The 17,603-nt window shown below is 45.7% G+C and overlaps 1 protein-coding gene, 1 long non-coding RNA gene and 1 other non-coding gene across 3 annotated transcripts in view; 1 reads left to right on the top strand and 2 right to left on the bottom strand.

Annotated features, from left to right (window-relative positions):
• LOC127039732 (zinc finger protein 345-like) overlaps window positions 1-10,512 on the bottom strand; it is a gene marked incomplete at its 5' end in the record, with an annotated part of 237,333 nt that extends 226,821 nt beyond the window's left edge. Inside the window, one exon of the mRNA XM_050933590.1 lies at window positions 10,317-10,512. Coding sequence (XP_050789547.1) covers window positions 10,317-10,512 — 196 coding nt within the window. The remainder of the gene's footprint in view (window positions 1-10,316) is intronic.
• On the top strand, window positions 1,376-1,448 carry TRNAV-AAC (transfer RNA valine (anticodon AAC)). Its single transcript has one exon. It is a non-coding gene; the product is annotated as a tRNA-Val (tRNA).
• A 39-nt stretch (window positions 10,513-10,551) lies between the features above and the next one.
• Window positions 10,552-12,730, bottom strand: LOC127039497 (uncharacterized). The gene is made up of 3 exons (XR_007771062.1): window positions 12,136-12,730; window positions 11,282-11,398; window positions 10,552-10,919 (listed from the first exon to the last, which is right to left on the bottom strand). It is a non-coding gene; the product is annotated as an uncharacterized LOC127039497 (long non-coding RNA).
• Window positions 12,731-17,603: the final 4,873 nt, after the last annotated feature.

Here is a 17,603-nt window from a genome sequence, read left to right as displayed (position 1 = left end):
ATTTTCAGTGAGTGGCTCCCAAGCAAGAGTTGACTCACCTGATCTTTCTTTCTTCTCCTGCTCTTTTTCAGCAAGGGTAAGAAAAAGAAGATCTCCTTCAAGCTGGAGTCAGAAGGACAACATAAGGATGACCTCCTGAGTTCCAGCTCCAGTCCGTTGCTCTACCAGCTGACCTATTGAAGGACTGCCATCACTTTCTCCAGGTTCGCTCATCGGTGTGTTCAGAATGGAGAGGGGTGACTAGTGGTGTTCCCCAATGGTGAGTCCTGGGACCAATCCTATTCAACTTAGTCATAAATGATCTGGAGAAAGGAGTAAACAGTGAGGTGGCAAAGTTTGCAGATGATACTAAACTGCTCAAGATAGTTAAGACCAATGCAGACTGTGAAAGAATTTCAAAGAGACCTCACAAAACTAAGTGATTGAGCAAAAAAATGGCAAATGAGATGTAATGTGGATAAATGTAAAGTAATGCACATTGGGAAAAATAACCCCAACTATACATACTATATGATGGGGGCTAGTTTAGTTACAGTTAATCAGGAAAGATATCTTGGAGTCCTCGTGGATAATTCTCTGAAGATGACCATGCAGTGTTCAGCAGCAGTCAAAAAAGCAAACAGGATGTTAGGAATCATTTAAAAAGGGATAGAGAATAAAACAGAGAATATATTAATGCCCATATATAAATCCATGGTAAACCCACATCTTGAATACTGCGTATAGATGTGGTCTCCTCATTTCAAAAAAGATATACTGGCACTAGAAAAGGTTCAGAGAAGGGCAACTCAAATGATTAGGGTTTGGAATGGGTCCCATATGAGGAGAGATTAAAGAGACTAGGACTTTTCATTTTGGAAAAGAGAAGACTAAGGGGGGTTATGATAAAGGTATATAAAATCATGAATGATGAGGAGAAAGTGAATAAGGAAAAATTATTTACTTGTTCCCATAATATAAGAACTAGGGGCCACCAAATGAAATTAATGTACAGCAGGTTTTAAACAAATAAAAGGAAGTTCTTCTTCACACAGTGCACAGTCAACATGTTGAACTCCTTGCCTGAGGAGGTTGTGAAGGCTAGGACAATAAGAGGGTTTAAAAGAGAACTAGATAAATTAATGGAGGTTAAGTCCATGAATGGCTATTAGCCAGGATGGGTAAGGAATGGTGTCCCTAGCCTTTTTGTCAGATGATGGAGATGGATGGCAGGAGAGAGATCACTTGATCATTGCCTGTTAGGTTTACGCCCTCTGGGGCACCTGGCATTGGCCACTGTTGGCAGCCAGGACACTGGGCTGGATGGACCTTTGTCCTGACCCAGTATGGCCATTCTTATACTCTTATGAAGGGAGGGGCAGAGTCCTCTGACAGAGTTTCTGTAGTGTAGTGGTTATCACGTTTGTCTAACACGCAAAAGGTCCCTGGTTCAAAACCAGGCAGAAACAAAATTGCTTACTTCTCCAAGCTTCCCTGGCTGTCTAGCAAAGTTCCTAGTACTGCCACTGGCATGTACGTGTGATAAACTGAACCCCTGCAAGACAGAGGGTGGGGAAATGAGCTGAGAAAGAGCCTTGGCATCAGCAGAGGAAAGCTACAGGATTTGGGTGCCACCATTCATGCTGCAAAGTCTAGGGAGGGGCGGTTGGCTGCTGGGAGGTAGGATCCTGTGCCTGCCTCTTGGCTTCCCAGGGATAGCTACTTGCAACCCAGGAGAGGAAGGATGGTCCTGCATGAAAGGAAGACAAGCAAAGCTCTGGGAGGAAATTTGGGTGTGGGATGCTGGCTTTCTGCTTGGGGGTTGGGGTGCAGGAGGGGTGGTGCTTATCCTGGGGCACTGCAACTCCCAAAGTGACTGGTACACACAACCCTGTGACAGCAGCTCCCAGGTCAGCAGGGACAGTGAGTCTCCATGTGCTGCTGCCTGCAGGCGTGGCCCCCAGAGCTCCCATTGGTTGCAGTTCGTGGCCAATGGGAGCTGTGGAGTTGGTTCTGGGGGCAGAGGGAGCACATGGAGACACTCCCTCCACCCCAGGGGATGCTGGGACATGCCAGACACTTCTGGAAGTGGCACAGAGGCAGAGTGGGCAGGGAGCCACCTTAGTGCTGCTGGCACATCTCTGCACACCCATTGGGGGTGGGAGGGGGACAGAGGGCCTCCATGCGCTGCCTGGGATAGGGGCAGAGCACAGAGCTGCCTCCCCTCCCGGGTCTATTACAGGAGTGGGTGAGTGGGCTTTTTTGGCCTGCAAGGTGCAGCAAGTCAGACTAGATGATCACACTGGTCGCTTCTAACCTTAAATGCTCTGAGTCTAAAAGGGAGAGAGAAGTAAAGGAAAAAAAACCAAACATTGTAATACCAGGATGACTCCACCTGCTCACAGTATAGTCCTGCCCCTTTCTTCCTCCCCTGGGTGTTTAATGACCTGCAGGACATTGATTCTCTCATTCCATTGGTAACCTGATACAATGTGATGGAAATTAAACTAGTTTCCAGCTGAGAGAACAGCACCTCAGTGTGGTAGCGGGGAATTGAACCCCGGTCAACTGCTCAGAAGGAAGCTATGCTCACCACTATACCACCAACACATCTGGTGAAATTATTCCTTATGCTTCTCCAATGAGGCTAGGCCAGAATTGAGGCATTTTTCTACCTGTTAAAATGTACTGGATTCTCTTCACAAAAAAGCCAAGCACCTCTATCTTTACCTGGGTTTGAACCACCAGCCTTTCAATTGGCCACCAGCTTTGTTAATCACAGACACAGGTAACTGCCTATTTCCCAAGCTTGTCTATGAAGCACCTACAGGGATACACCTGGCTAGTGAGGGAGGCGCACTGCTGGGGTTATGAGCTCAGGCCTCACCCAACGCACCGGTTTTCATTAGCCACGGAGCTCCCCCCATTGCTTTGTCTCATTCACATGGAAAGTGCCATAGGAGGGAGATGAGAGTAAATTCTAAACTCTGAAATGCGGTGGTGGCCCAGAGATCGGGATAAGGGGTTTGAAGAGAAAAAGCTCTAAGAGTATAAAACCAGACAGTCTCCAGGGGCAGGTACGGTACAACGCCTCAACAGGGAGCCATTGGAGGGGTTCACTCCCTCCGTGAAATGTCCTGAGAGGTATTTGAAGATGAAGATAACGCCATGGCTAACAGGTGACTGGCACGTCCTGTGTTCAAGAAAGGAAGTACTTGGGTTAACAGTCTGAAGATTTGTGTTACCGTCACTGTCTGACCCCCCTTCAGCTCGGGGCAGGTTTGTACGTTGCTGGGTGGAACGCACAGACTCCTGCAGAGCAGGGGCAGCTGTTCCCATGGCAGAGAGCCTGGCACTTAGGAGACTTTCTACACTTGCTGTTTTGAAGCAATTAAATAAAATAACAGTGGAGCTACAATGTCTGCTCCAATATTTCAGCCCCCTGCTGCAAAAACGCTATTTTAGGATCTACACAGGAGGCTTCCAGTGCTAGGACACCTGACCAGAGAGCTGGGGAGGTAACAGCTGCTGACTCTGAGGGTCCTGGGCTAAATCCACTTGCAGGTGAAAGTGTTTTGATTTATTTGATTGATAATGAGCACCAGCTACCAGGGGAGAAGCCCTGCGAGCCGCTGCCACTGGGAAAGGGCAGAGGGAGAGGGAGCAAGAGGAGACAGGTAGAGATATTGGATACGAGGAATTGGGGGGAGAAGAAAGAGAGAACATAGAGACAATAAATGATTGAAGCAGAACAGGTGTCCCAACTCAATCTTGCTCATCACAGGTGTTCAGAGAGACAGGTAGTTGCAGGTTTTCCAGTGTCAAGTCTGAAATTTGAATCTAACAATTTGAGTTCAAATGTCAAGGGGATCTCCACAAACCTGATCTCTTCCCCTTCCCCTTCTAGTATTAATTTTTATTTTGATGTGTTTGGCTTAACTGTGATCTTCTCTTTCCCCACCTGTATTGCAATTTGGGGTTTATTTTTATTTTGCTTCCCTTTTGTTCATGTCATTATAATTGTAACTGCAAAGGAATCTGCAGGAGCAAAAACTGACTGAAAACTTTTTTCCCCATCATGCAGGAACATCATACGAACAGCTCACGGAGCTGGAATCATAACACGGAAGGCCAGGGGATGGGAGATGCAGATTTCCAAATGTTCTGTCTTTCTCAGATAACACATTTCAGCCCATTGTATGCCTCCATCCTGTATGACCTGCTGGGCTTTGAGACATTTATTTTCTGATTCTATTGATAATGTGATTGTAGCACAATGTGACTGAAATTAAACCACTTTCAGATGAGGAAACAACAGAAGAGAAAAAGCCATCATGGTATGGGCTTGGAATCAAACCCAGATCAACTGCTTGGAAAGCACCTATGCTCACCACTATACCACCAATCCATCTAATAGCACTAGCTTTCCTGCAAGCTCTGTGTGCTGGCAAAGGGGGTGACACCTGACCACAGAGTTAGTGAGCAGGGTGGATGGGCTGGAAGCTACCTGACAGTTGGGAGCAGAGTTAGGATCCCAGAGTGACTGAAAGGGGGCAAAGGTGAAAATAGAGCTCAGTAGAAGCTGGCCCCACCCCAGGAGAGGGGAACTGAAGCTCAACTTCAGTCACAGAAAAATCTTCCCTCAGAAGGAAAAGGACAGCTTGTTTTAAAGACCAGCTTTTTGTTTGTTCCTGCTACATACGGAGGGGCTGGGTAGTGCTGATTCCAGCCCCCAGACTCTGGGAGGATAAGGAACAAATTCAGGCTGCCAGTGACTTGCAGGAGGGAGATGATCTTTGGACAGTGACGGACGCCTCATCCTAAAGGCCTTTGTCTGCCTCCTTCTAGTGACTGTTTGGTACTGGAATGCATCCACCACTCTTGGGTCTCTCCTGAGGAAATAATGTTTCTGTGCAAAACACCAAAGCTTTTAACAGAAAGGAAGAAAAGGAGATAGCAGAACGATGGGACTAGCACATAAGGAATGAAACACAAGATGGTTCTCCCATGTGCATTGACTTTTAACCTTGTTTGTGGTAGTGGTGGATCCATGTTGGTCCCAGGACTCCTCTGGGGCACCTGACATTGATCATTTTCAGAAGACTGGACAGTGGGCTAGATGAACTGGTCTGACTCAGTGTGACTGTTCTTATGTTCTAACTGCTGTTTAGGAAACAGACGACCTTTCAGGCTACACAGAACTGAAGCAGGGTGCTGGGTTATCTCCAAACTTGTCTCTTTCACCAACAGAGGTTGGTCCTCAACAAGCGCTTACCCTCACTCGCCTTGTCTCTCTTGGACTCTGAAAAGTGTTTTCTCTCCACTCCCTTTGCAGAGAAGTTAAGTTTCCCTTTGGGCAACTATCAGGCTGAAGCAATTGTATTGACTGTGACACTAGAATTGAAGATTTAATAATATAAATAAACAAGTCTAAACCTGAGGTTCTGGTTTTCACATTGGTTTTCTAACTCAGTTCCCAATTCTCTTCTAGAAAGGCTTCCAGGCTGCCTGCCCAGCCCAGCAAAAGTGGCCACGAGAAAGCCCACAATCCTGCTCTTTCAGGTAGTTGAAGGCTGCTATCAAATCCCCCCTCACCCAGTCAGTCCCCAGTCTATGGCAGTGCATAGGATTCTTCCGTCCTAAGTGCAGGACTCTGCACTTCTCCATGTTGAACTTCCTCAGATTTCTTTTGGCCCAATCCTCCAATTTGTCTAGGTCACTCTGGACCCAAACCCTGTCCTCCAGCGCTTGGATTCTTTACATGCTTTCACAGAGCGAAGTGCACATGTTCCATGATTTCATAGGGCAGACTTTTGTGCTATTGGGAGCTTTCCCTGTGCGAATTTGACAGGTGGATCAACATAGAGACACATTGCGACCCTTCTCAGGGTATTGAGGACTGTGAGTCTCCTTGCTGTCACCTGCCACAAGGAAGAGGGAGTTTTGCATTTGGCAGCTGGATGTTAGTGACCAAACTCACCAGCCTGCTGGAACTCAAGGACCCTCCTCTGAGCTACAGCAGCCACCCTAACTTCTGAGTTCCTTCAATGTGTCCACCTCTGGGGTCGAGCCTGGATCACCAGGTCCTCAGTGAAATTCCAGATCCTCTCTTCCTGAAGTATCCCAGGTTACTAGTTTTACTGTAGATCATTGCTACGGTATCTCACACAGCACTTGAGTACAGTTCTCGAACAAGCAAAAAGTTTATTTCACAACGGATAGAGATTTAAACAAACAAGCCTGAGTGATGGAAACCAACTGTTACCAACTAAACAAAATCAGAAAATGATAGAAGAGAAAGGCCAGCACAAAAAACAGAGGGAGGAACAATAAGATACTAAAAGGACAATGGTTGGAACTCTCCATTTCTCTCAGTCTTTGCATTGATGGGTACTAGAGCTGTAGCAACAGTTGAGGAACCAGGGTAAATTAGAATCAAATTAACTTTTCAAGATTAGCCATCATTTCCTGTATGACTAACAATACACAAAAGCAAGACAACTTTCAGTTTTCCAAAATAATTCAGATTATCACACAGTCTCTAACTCTTTAATCAATAACTTCACCTATAATTTCATTTTAATTGGTAACAAGAACATATTGTGGCAGAGCTCTGACCTTGCTCCCATGGGTCCTGCACTTCTAGGCAGTTTATGCTAGCCTCAGTGGCTCACTGTGACCCTCCACACAGCCCTTCTCTCTTTAGGGCTAGGGTTACAGTCTACTGAGCCCTTTTCATCATAGGTCTGCAAGGAGATTGGTGAGAGAACTCCCACAGTCTCTGTTCAGCCGCCTGTCCTGACAGGGGCCTGATTTCCCCTCTCAGGAGATTTTCCTGTAGTGGTGGGTTGGGGGGAACACAGGCCCACCCTCTACTCCGGGTTCCGGCCCAGGGACCCTAATGGTAGCAGCTGTTGGCAGCCAACCTTTCACTGCCAGAGTTGCTACATTTCCCTGGGCCACTTTCTCACAGTTCTCCTGCTTCTCCCTTCTTCACCCTTACCTTAGGGCTTCTCTAACCATGGTCTGAGGATGTCTTCAGTAACCAGCCCTTCAGCCGCACTTCCTAACCTCTGGCTCCCTGGCTCTTCCCTGTCTGATTGGAGTGAGCCCTTTTAATAGTATCAGCAAGGCCTTAATTAGAATCAGGTGGTCACATTAACTGAATGGCCTCACCTGACTCTTTGCAGGTTAATTAGAGTCAGGTGTTCTCATTAACCTGGAGCAGCCCCTTCTCTGCTCAGTCAGGGAACAGAAAACTGTTAATCCAGTGGCCACTTTATCTGTTTTCTGCTATTCTGCTGTATCAGCTGGTCTGGGTCTATCACAATATTCAAAGATCGCAAATTCTTGTCATATATGTTAGTTTTCTTTTAATCTCCATTGCCAACAACTGAACCCTGGTTCTTATTGTGGTTTGTCCCAACGTAGGTCCCAACCACTTCTGTGAGTTCATATATCTCAGGATCTTCTGCCATATGTGTTTGTAGAAGGGGTCTTCTATGTCGGAATGTTTGCATCATGGAGAATAATACCTCTCTTTTCACACTTTTTAATCTTTCAAAGTAGGAGGAGGTAGAGAAGTAATGTAAATGCATAAAGCACAAGAGAAACCTCCCTGGTCTACACTAAAGACATTTATCGGGATAACTATATTGCTTAGGGGTGTGAAAAATCCACACAGCTGAGCAACGTAGTTACATGGCCCTAACCCCCTGTGTAGATAGTGCTACATGATCAGGAGAGCTTCTCCTGCCAACAAAGCCACCGCTGCTTGCAGGGGTTGCACTAATAAGTCCGATGGGAGAAATCTCTCCCATTGGCTTAGAGCATCCGTAATAGCAGTGCTACAGCAGCACAGCTACATTGGTGCAGCTGTGCCAACATCAGCTTCATTGTGTAGCCACAGCGTCAGACACAAAACCATAGTATCAGGACTCAACATGCGAATATCTGGAAACCTGAAATCGGAGGCTGACAAATTCGTTGCCTCATTGGTTACCATCATTTCTATAGCCTGAAAGTCCTTGTTACCCAACCAGGCAGTCAGTCTGGGATCCACAGGGAAGGAATGTCCTATAAAGCACTCTCTCTTTGCATCCAAACAGTGAAAAATGATTGTTCTCAATCTAACCCTGGCATACTTTGGAAGTGTAATCAGGGACACTGAAGTATGAAGTGGAGTTGTACAAACAATTTTCCTTGGGTCACCATAGCTTCCTTTACTGGGGTGGAAACCAAGAACTGGGTGCGGACTCTTTCAACTTCAGCTCTTTCCAAATCCTGGGTCTTGGAAAGGGGAAATTTACACTTCTCTGAAGTAGAATCCTTTACAAAACCACTTAAAATCTCAGCAGTGTTAATGAGGAATGGCTCCCTGAAACATGCCAAGCTTTTCTTTAATTCAGTAGCACAGGTCCAGGAAAGGGACTGGATACAGGCCTGGATCAGAATCTTCGTTAGTTACCAGAGCTGGAGATTCTATTAAAAAATGGGCATTTTTCTGAAGATATTATATTTTCAACACTGGTTTTATTTTATACACATCTTTAGAACCTACAAAGGATAAATTTGACAAAAACTCCACTTCTATTTCCTCAACATCTGTGTCATGAACGGCTGCATTTCCCATATCCCAGGATTAGCTAGGAGAGATCTTCTGTAGGGCCTGAGTTACAAATGCTTTGGGAACCAAACACATGAGCATTTTGCCTAGTTCAAAACCACTTACCATGGAATTCTCTTCCCAGATCATTGGAGACAATATTACCTTAAACAACTGAAATATACTGTGATCATATGCACTTCCTTCAGTTAGCTGGGGTTGTGCTGTTGTTCACCATTTCTGAGTGGAGATTTGAAATCACTGCTGTTTCTTTGTTAGCCTGTCCAGTAAATTAGAGAGTTCTCTCCTGTTGATAGAACTGCACTTCAGCTTTTTCCATGTCATCATGGAGGGATGGGGAAAAAGCAAAGCTGAAATCATAAATGAGGACTTTAGCAAAGGGTCATTGTCTTAAATTCTTCAATAAATATGAGCTACATCCTATCAAACTGAACTAATATCCAATTGAGTGACCAAACACAGCCTTCAGGAAAGATAGAAACCCATATCACAGAGAGAGAATACATTACAAAGAAAGCGTCAAGTGAAATTCTAGAGCAGGTTACATCTGATTATTCAGAAACGGGACAAGAGATTCTCCCACCACATTGTCCTCTGATCCATTCAAACCTGCTTCCCTCATCCCTGTCTCCATAGTCAGTTATGTTATTTACAAAATGTTTAGTATCCTAGCATCCCCATAATGAGGGAAAAACACCCCTCTTGCCAGAAATGGCTTTACAATAAATGGAACCTGAGATTTAAACTCTAAATGATCACACTCTATTTGGGATCCATTTGAATTCCCCTCCCAGGACTTTTGACACTCATCTCCCGTCACAGCGATTCTGATATAGGATTAAAGTAGTAAAAACATCATCTGTAAGCACAGACAACAGAGAATGCTTCATTACATGACACTTTGAGAAGTGGATGGATAGAATGCGATGAACATAAACTCTGCATGGCTCAGGCAAAAGATAACAGTTCTGCACTGAAGGGGAAGGAGGGAATCTTTTAGTCACCTCATCTACTTCCAGTGTCACGGAAGCTGAAATAACACTTTTTTCCTGCCCCAGCTCCTCTTCATTTACATCTAATTTGAAAAATTCCCAATATAACTGCTCTTCAGCACAACCCAGGGCAATGTGAGAACAACTGTCAATGATACAATCTGTATCACTGGTGACTCTAACAATAACTTTGCAATAGGAGGAAAGGTATAAATGTGATGCTCCCTGGTTCCTCATAGGAAGGGCACAGTCAAATTACTTGTGGGACAATAGAAAGGACAAATAGGTCCATCTCAAAAGAGGGCGAACTGCAAAAGGCAAAAATGGGCCACTCATCTGGACAAGCTGAGGAATAACGGTGCTGCAAACAGTTCAAAGAGCTTTAAAGGTTACGATGTGGGAATCAGGAAAAGTATTAAAGAAAAGAAAGTCTTGATAGCCCTAGAGATTTTTACAATGTTGATCTCCTTTGCAGATTCTCTTTTGGCTAACATGGGCTGAGCGCCAAGAGAAGGTTTTCCCGCACTCACTGCATTCATAGGGCCTCTCCCCTGTGTGGATTCTCTGATGCTCAGAAAGGGCTGAACTCTTAATGAAGCATTTTCCACACTCACAGCATTTATACGGCCTCTCCCCTGTGTGAATTCTTTGATGGGTAATAAGGTTTGAGCTGTGGTTGAAGGTTTTCCCACACTCACTGCATTCATAGAGTCTTTCACCTGTGTGGATCCTCTGATGTCTAGAAAGGGCTGATCTGTGAGTGAAGCTTTTCCCACACTCATTGCATTCATAGGGCCTCTCATCTGTGTGGATTCTCTGATGCACAGAAAGGGCTGATCTGTGAGTGAAGGTTTTCCCACAATTACTGCATTTGTAGGGCCTGTCCCCTGAATGGATTCTCCGATGCTTAGAAAGGTTTGAGCTGCAATTTAAGGTTTTGCCACACACTCATGGCATTCGTAGGGCCTCTCCCCTGTGTGGATTCTCAGATGAACAGAAAGGCTTGATCTGTGAGTGAAGTTTTTCTCACACTTACTGCATGTATTTTTTTCTCTTTCGCCTAAGGATTTCCTGTTGTGTTGTGGTTTCCATGAGGACCTTCTGAGTTCCCCAACAGGAAATACATTTATCCAATTTGTCCCCTGGCTGGTTTCCTTGCTCTCTTTCTGGTCTGTGCTGAATCTCAAAGGAGTTTCCCTGCTCATTACTCCTGGACACATTCCTTTACGATCTTTGCGATAATGCTCTGTGTTTATCCACTTGCTCAACATTTTCCTTCTGAGAATTCTGCTCCTCTTTCTCACATGCCATTGCATCACCTGCTGTGATAGAGACAGAAATCTCAAACAGGGATGGAAAGGGGAAGACCAAACCAAAACAAGCGCTGAAGACAGGTCAAATAAAAATCAGGAACTGAACTCCCCGAAACTCTTCCCCTAAATAGGACAGAGGAGGGGGATGAATTCAGCCTTCACATCCCATCCAAATATGCAGGGGGAAGGGAGGAAGCTAATGCCTGGTGTCTCCTAAGATCTACAGGAAGCCATGAGCTATATTTACCCTGAGGATACAACACCTACTAGGGACAATAATGAACTGAGAGACATCCCAAGGGCTTTGTTGGGCATCCCAGATGTTTCCTTCAGGCACTTACAGATTGTGAGTTGGTTTAATGTTTTCTCACCTGTGCGGGGAGCTCTCAGGATCTCTCTTTCCTCAGAGCCCTGGAGGTCTGGGACCCACGGCTCTTCCCCTTGTTCCAGCTGGGACATCACATCAGGCTGGGTAACAGGAAACCTTGCTGAGATGAAAGAAAACAAAGGAGTTCAGTTGATTTTATAAGACTTTGTCATAAAACACATTCTATTAATTTAACTTCAGTGCTTAGTGTGACCTGGTGGGCCAGAGGCAGTTCTCACTGAAAATGCCAAGATCAGGGCAGGCTGAAAAAGAGATCTCCCACACGGGTTATCGAGAAGCTGAAAAAAGAAATCACACAGCCCCCTTTATTGCATCCCAGTTTTCTGATTCCCAATCAGCACCTAGATTCAGCACAGTGAGAGATTATTTAAAAACTGCTCACATAAACAAAATGATCTTCTGATCCCAAAGGTCAGCCACGTTACCAGGTCAGCACAGGTTTGGATCTTACCCAAAATACCACATTCCCAATCAATCCTTTAGCATCTAAACTAAAGGTTTAAACGAAATAAGATAGAATGAAGTTAAATGGGAAAGCAGTCAGATACATTCCAAAATAGATAGATCAGGTTCTTAGCAGTATTAGTGAGTTGCCGGTGTGAAAGTCTGTCGGGAACACATCCACAGCTTGAATGGGTCATTCAGTCCTTTGTTCCAGGGTTTAGTTTGTAGAGAAGTTGCTCCAGAAGTAGGAAGGTGGATTGAAGACAAGATGGAGATGATGCAGCTGCGCTTTATATTCCTTTTGCCATGTGGCTTGTTCTTCCTGTGTCCCAAACATAAGATTCACAGCACATGGCATGGAAAAGCTTTGGAGGTCTCAGTACACAGGCTTACCCGGGAATGTCTTGCTGACTCAATAGGTGTATACCCTTGATCCTTTCCACGGGCTCATTGTACAGCTGATGACCCTCAATGGGCCATCAAACAGGCTAGGCAGTGTTGATGCCAATATGTCTGGAGGTGTCACCCAGAAACACTGCCCAAGTCTGGAAATACAGATATATCCTACATATCTATAACTCAAAGTACAAAGGTGATAGAAACATAGAAACAAAATGATCATACTTGGAAAATCATAACATTTTCACTGACACCTTCCATGGCATATCTAGCACGATTCATTGCAATTTTATCAGATTTTATTATTTTATTATTAATACCAAAAGTGTCTCACAATTCCATACAGTGTCACACTTGGTAAACCAGTGAATTTCCAGGACCAGTTCCCCAGGTCCATGAAGATGCTGAACACTATGCTTAGAGGGATTGAAATACTCACATATCTGCTGGGAACACACACACAGACACTGTGTCAGTCTGTACCCCTGTGTTCACTCTTCTAGAAAATTATGATCAATTTTGTACACAGTATGGCTTGTGAGGTATCATTTGAAAACCCATAATCTACTGAATATTATTCTCCTGTTAAAATGTGTAGTAACTGTATGTAAAGTTACGAGATTTTACAGTATGATATTACTGAAAAAGTTACAATTCTGGGGAACACCCACAGACCAGTTCCTCAGAGACAGCAAGGCAAACAGCTGGTCAAACAGCCATTCACCTGCAGGGGGAAGGTGTGAAGAAGACAATTACATTCCATCACAGGGACCTCTTGAAGCTGTTGTGGAAAATGACCACATGACTGATTTTGAATCAGCTCAGCCTGAGGCTCTTTTCTTGGTTACAAGCGTGCAGGGGGCGACAGCTATTGGAATACTGTCCCCCTGAGCTAAAAATCACACAAGCCTTTTAAAGCTTAAAACCACAAACAATGACACATAGGCTGCACATTAATTACCTTATTTGGAATATATTGCAAAATATGATGCAGGTCAAAAGCAAGCTGAACAATCAGTTTTTCATATCCGGCCTCTCCTTTTATTGTTATTTCTAGTCTAGTTTGTGGTTTGACTTTTCTAACACTTCCACTGTGGTTATGTTTCACAATCTTGGTTACTGCAAATCAGTGTGTTTGGGAACTTTCCACTTCACCTACTTAGGCCCCTTCGGCACACAAAGCCATTGTTCCTCAATTTGGGGACTTTCCATTCCACTTTGCCTTTCTCTGCCCTTTACACAGAGAAACAAGCTCAGCTAATACTTTAGGCCTACTAGCTTGACCAAACCTCCAAAGCTCTTTCTGTAGACTTTCCCGCACAATTCTCACATCTCCAACAGACAGCCTGTCACCGTAACTGAGCTGAGAATTGAAGTGGTTTCTAGTACAAAGGACTGAATTATAAAAAGAGGTGAGGAAAATGCTTGAGACTCTCTATTTCGCCCCTTTCCCTCTGCTCATGACAACTCCTGAAGAACTGAACGTGGGTGGCAGAGGTGGGTTAGGCCGAGTCCTGGCTAAAAGGAAAACCAGCCTGTCTCAGCACAGGGTGAGAGAAACATTTGCCTTGAATTCGTTTCAGCTTGTTAACTTAAACATTAGTTCAGTGTTTTATCTTGCATTTATTTTGTAAACAATTCTGAGCTTTATGCTTCATTATCTGTATCTTAAAATTTTTTTTCATAGTTAACAATCTTGTTTTATTGTTTATCTAAGCAGTGTGGTTGTATTAAAGTGTGTTGGAAACTTCATCTGGGATAACAAGGCTGGCGCACGTCATTTTCCACTGATGAAATGACAGACTTCATGTGAGCTTGCATTGTTCAGGAGTGTGCTGGACAGGGGAAGATGCACATTTCTGGGGAAAGTCAGGGAGCAGAGAATTTTCTGGGGATCTCCTGTGAGGTACTGTAATTTGTGAGTCACTGACTAGCAGCACTCAAAACTATGTAGCTAGGAGTGAGTTACATGGTGGAGACTGCATGTGAACTGCCCAGGAGTGGCTGCTCTCACAGTAGAGCAGTGGAAAAGGCACCCCAGCTTGGGAACTGAGGGGACAGAGCTGTTCAACAGTCCAGGTTGCACTGTGGTTAATATCACAGACACTCAATTTCAAAGAGTCTCCTAAAACACAGAGAAGGTAAATCCATGTCCCAGAAATCAAAAACTCCAGAGAGAGGGCAAGTCTCCTTGGCACTGCTGCTTGCTGACAGAGAGGTCCAGAGACAGAGACAAAGTGAGAGAGTCCTGGGGAAGCTGGGAACAGGAAGCATGGGCTGGTGGGGTTGGGTGGAGAAAGGGAACAAGAAGGGCAGGGATATCACTGAATTCAGGATCTCAGCAGTACTAGATGTCAGGATAACACATACTGCAGCCCATTGGAAAACATAATCCCAACTATATATACAGAATGATGGGGTCTAAATTAGCCGTTTCCACTCAAGAGAGAGACCTTGGAGTCACTGTGGATAGTTCTCTGCAAACATCCACTCAATCTGCAGCAGCAGTGAAAAAAAGTGAACAGAATGTTGGGAATCATTAAGAAAGGGATAGACAATAAGACAGAAAATCTTTTCTTGCCTCTATATAAATCCATGGTACGATCACATCTTGAATACTCCATGCAGATATGGTCGTCCCATCTCAAAGAAGTTCACTTGAGCAAACAGGAGCTATTTGACACTGTGCGATATGGCTCCTGTGCTCTGTTTCCAAAATGTTCTGCAGCAGGGGAGGGCCTGTGGCAGTGTGTGTGTGTCACTGTCATATTGGGGTGATGCTGAAACAGGGCAGAGTAGAGGTGGCATTGTGGGGTTGGCATGAACCTTATCTCTTCATTTCCTATTCCAAGAACCAAGGGGACGGGAATTCTTATCCAATGAGGTCACATTCTCATAGTTCTCCTGCATGACATCCCTGTAGAGGGCTCTCTGAGTGGGGTACTGCAGAGCCCACTCTTCCCTGGTGAAATACACAGCCACCTCCTCGAAGGTCACCGGCCCCTGAAAGAGCAAGAGTCCAACACTCAGTACGTGATGTCCTATTCTCAGCCCCACTCTCTGTGGGGGAGAGGAGTCAATTAAATGCAAGTTCTGGGTGGATCATAGTTAACAGAGTCCCACCCCCACCTCGCAAAAAGCATCCTGGAAACACCACGTTAAGGGGACCAAGAGAGAGCCCCTTTTTTTCACTCTCCTACTAGTCACCGACCGATGTAGGAGATGGAGGCCCTAGCAGGGTCCAGGGAGAGCTCCCTGGTAGGAAGCCCAATAACCTCATCGTGAGGAGCTGGATATGAAGGGCGGGGCAGCTCCCCTAAACCTCACTGATGGATGCCCCCTTCATATCTCACAGCAGCCGCTGGTTAGTCAGGTCGGGCTCTAGCACTGGGAGTCTGGTCAGTTTGACTAGCTCTATGAAGGTGGGTTATTCTCAGTTTCACAAATTAGGGTATTTCCACCACCTAATCTCATGGGTCTGTTCCTAGAATCTAGGCCACTTAATAAACAACTCCCAGCAGGTTTATCTCAAGCTGTCCTCCTCCCTTCCCCACCCTGTGCATTTCCTGCCCCGCTCCAATCTCCAAACCAGACTGTGCAAATCTTCCCATCTGTGGTGTATTTGCTGTCTCTCTCTCCCGCCCTGCAGGAACCCACTAGCAACCTCCCAATAATTCCTACCTTAACAGGCTTCCATGCACTCATTTCTCTTCCCTCTCCCATGGGAGGATGGGATGAGCTGGAGCAAAAAAAGGATGTCATTCTACCACCTGTCTGGGTGAGAAGGACAGTTGTGGGGGTTTCAGAACAGGCTTTAGTTAATTTCACCAGATGATTCTCCCAGGCCCTTTCCCTGCAGACAGACACCCTAGATTCTGCCATGCTGAGAAAGAGATCAAGCATGTTATTACACTGTAGACCTGGCCCCTGCTGCCAGGCTAAGCCCACAGAGAGATTTTTAACCTCTCTTCTCCCTCTCCTCACCTCATAACAAAGTCTCTGATCACAAGGCTAGAAAAGAGCAGAACCAAAGGAGTCACTGTGGAGGATTCCCTCGGACGCTGACCCTACAGCAGCCACACCCTAGCAAGGGAATATGGAGTCAGGAACTGGCTTTTCCTCTCTCTGATCCTTGTTTTGTTCACTGGAAAGTGGTTCTGCCCCGGGATGCAGCAATACATTTGTCTGAGTGGACTAGAGAGCTGGAAATCTCTCCCTCACATTCATTTTTCCCACTACCACTTTCAGTCTCCGCTTCCTCTGTCCTCTCTCCCTGCCCCTCTGGCTGGGAAAGTCCCATTCCTGGGGGCTTTGCTCTCCCATGGCTGGATTTTCTCCTGGAAATTGCTAATGGGAGTAGAAATGAGGAGGGGTTGTTTGTGCAGTCACTTTCTTGCCAGACCCCAGCACTTTCCCTGAGGTCTTTCAGTTACCTGGAGTCTGTGGTAGAATTGGTATTAACAGGGCCCAGGTCTCCCACAAGGGGCTAGTACGAGCTGGAGAAAGTCATCCCCTGGGCTGGACAGAAAAGAAGCTTGAACTAAGGTCACTTACCAGCACAGAACCCCACTGGGGTAGCAGCAGCTGCCAAACCTGGCCTCCCAGATCACAATGGAGGCTGCAGTGTCTGACCCAAGAAGCTGAACCCCAATATCCTGAGCAGAGAGGGACAGAGCATCTAAGCAGCTTCCCTCCTTTAGCTCTCTGGGGAGAGCAGCTAATGAGCGCCCCTCCTCACAGGGAGAATTGCTGATCCCATTTGCCCCACTGTCCTTCTTGAGTCACTCCTTGTCTTTCCATACAGTGACTCTGGATTAACATTGGTCTCAATGTTCAGAGTAGCAGCCGTGTTAGTCTGTATCTGCAAAAAGAACAGGAATATTTGTGGCAACTTAGAGATTAACAAATTTATTTCAGCATGAGCTTTCGTGAGCTAAAGCTCACTGCTTTGGATGCATAAAATTGGTCTCAATGAAACCAGATTTCAGAAAGAATGAGTCTAAAATGCTGTGGAAGAGACCATCGTGTGGTAGTGCTGACCCCCTTCCCACCTCCCTTGCCCCCAGACCTAGGATAAGGGCTGGGGGGGAGGGAATGAATATTCCCAATGGAACTGGAAGTTCCTGCAGTTTTCAAGAGAGGAGAAAAGAAAAATCAGTGATTTCACCTCACAGTGTTTGATAAGTGGCTAGAAAGTTATCACAGTAACTGGGCCTGACCAGGGACTGCCTGGCAGTGCTTGGAGCCAGGATTCTGGCACAAACTGATCAGGGAGAAGGATCAGGGTTAGTAACAGCCCCCAGACACCCCCCAGTACCCAGAGCCCAGACCCCCCAGCCAGGGTCCCCAGACACCCCCACAAACCCAGCCAGGGGCCCACCAGATATTTCCTGGCACCCAGTCCGCAGAGTCCCTGGCCATGGATCCCAGATACCCCTCAACCCCTCACCAGCCAAAGTGAG

Source organism: Gopherus flavomarginatus, chromosome 23 (genome assembly GCF_025201925.1).
Source record: "Gopherus flavomarginatus isolate rGopFla2 chromosome 23, rGopFla2.mat.asm, whole genome shotgun sequence".
NCBI lineage: Eukaryota > Metazoa > Chordata > Testudines > Testudinidae > Gopherus > Gopherus flavomarginatus.
Note: the sequence above shows the minus strand (reverse complement) of the source record. Positions and strands in the feature narration are given on the sequence as shown.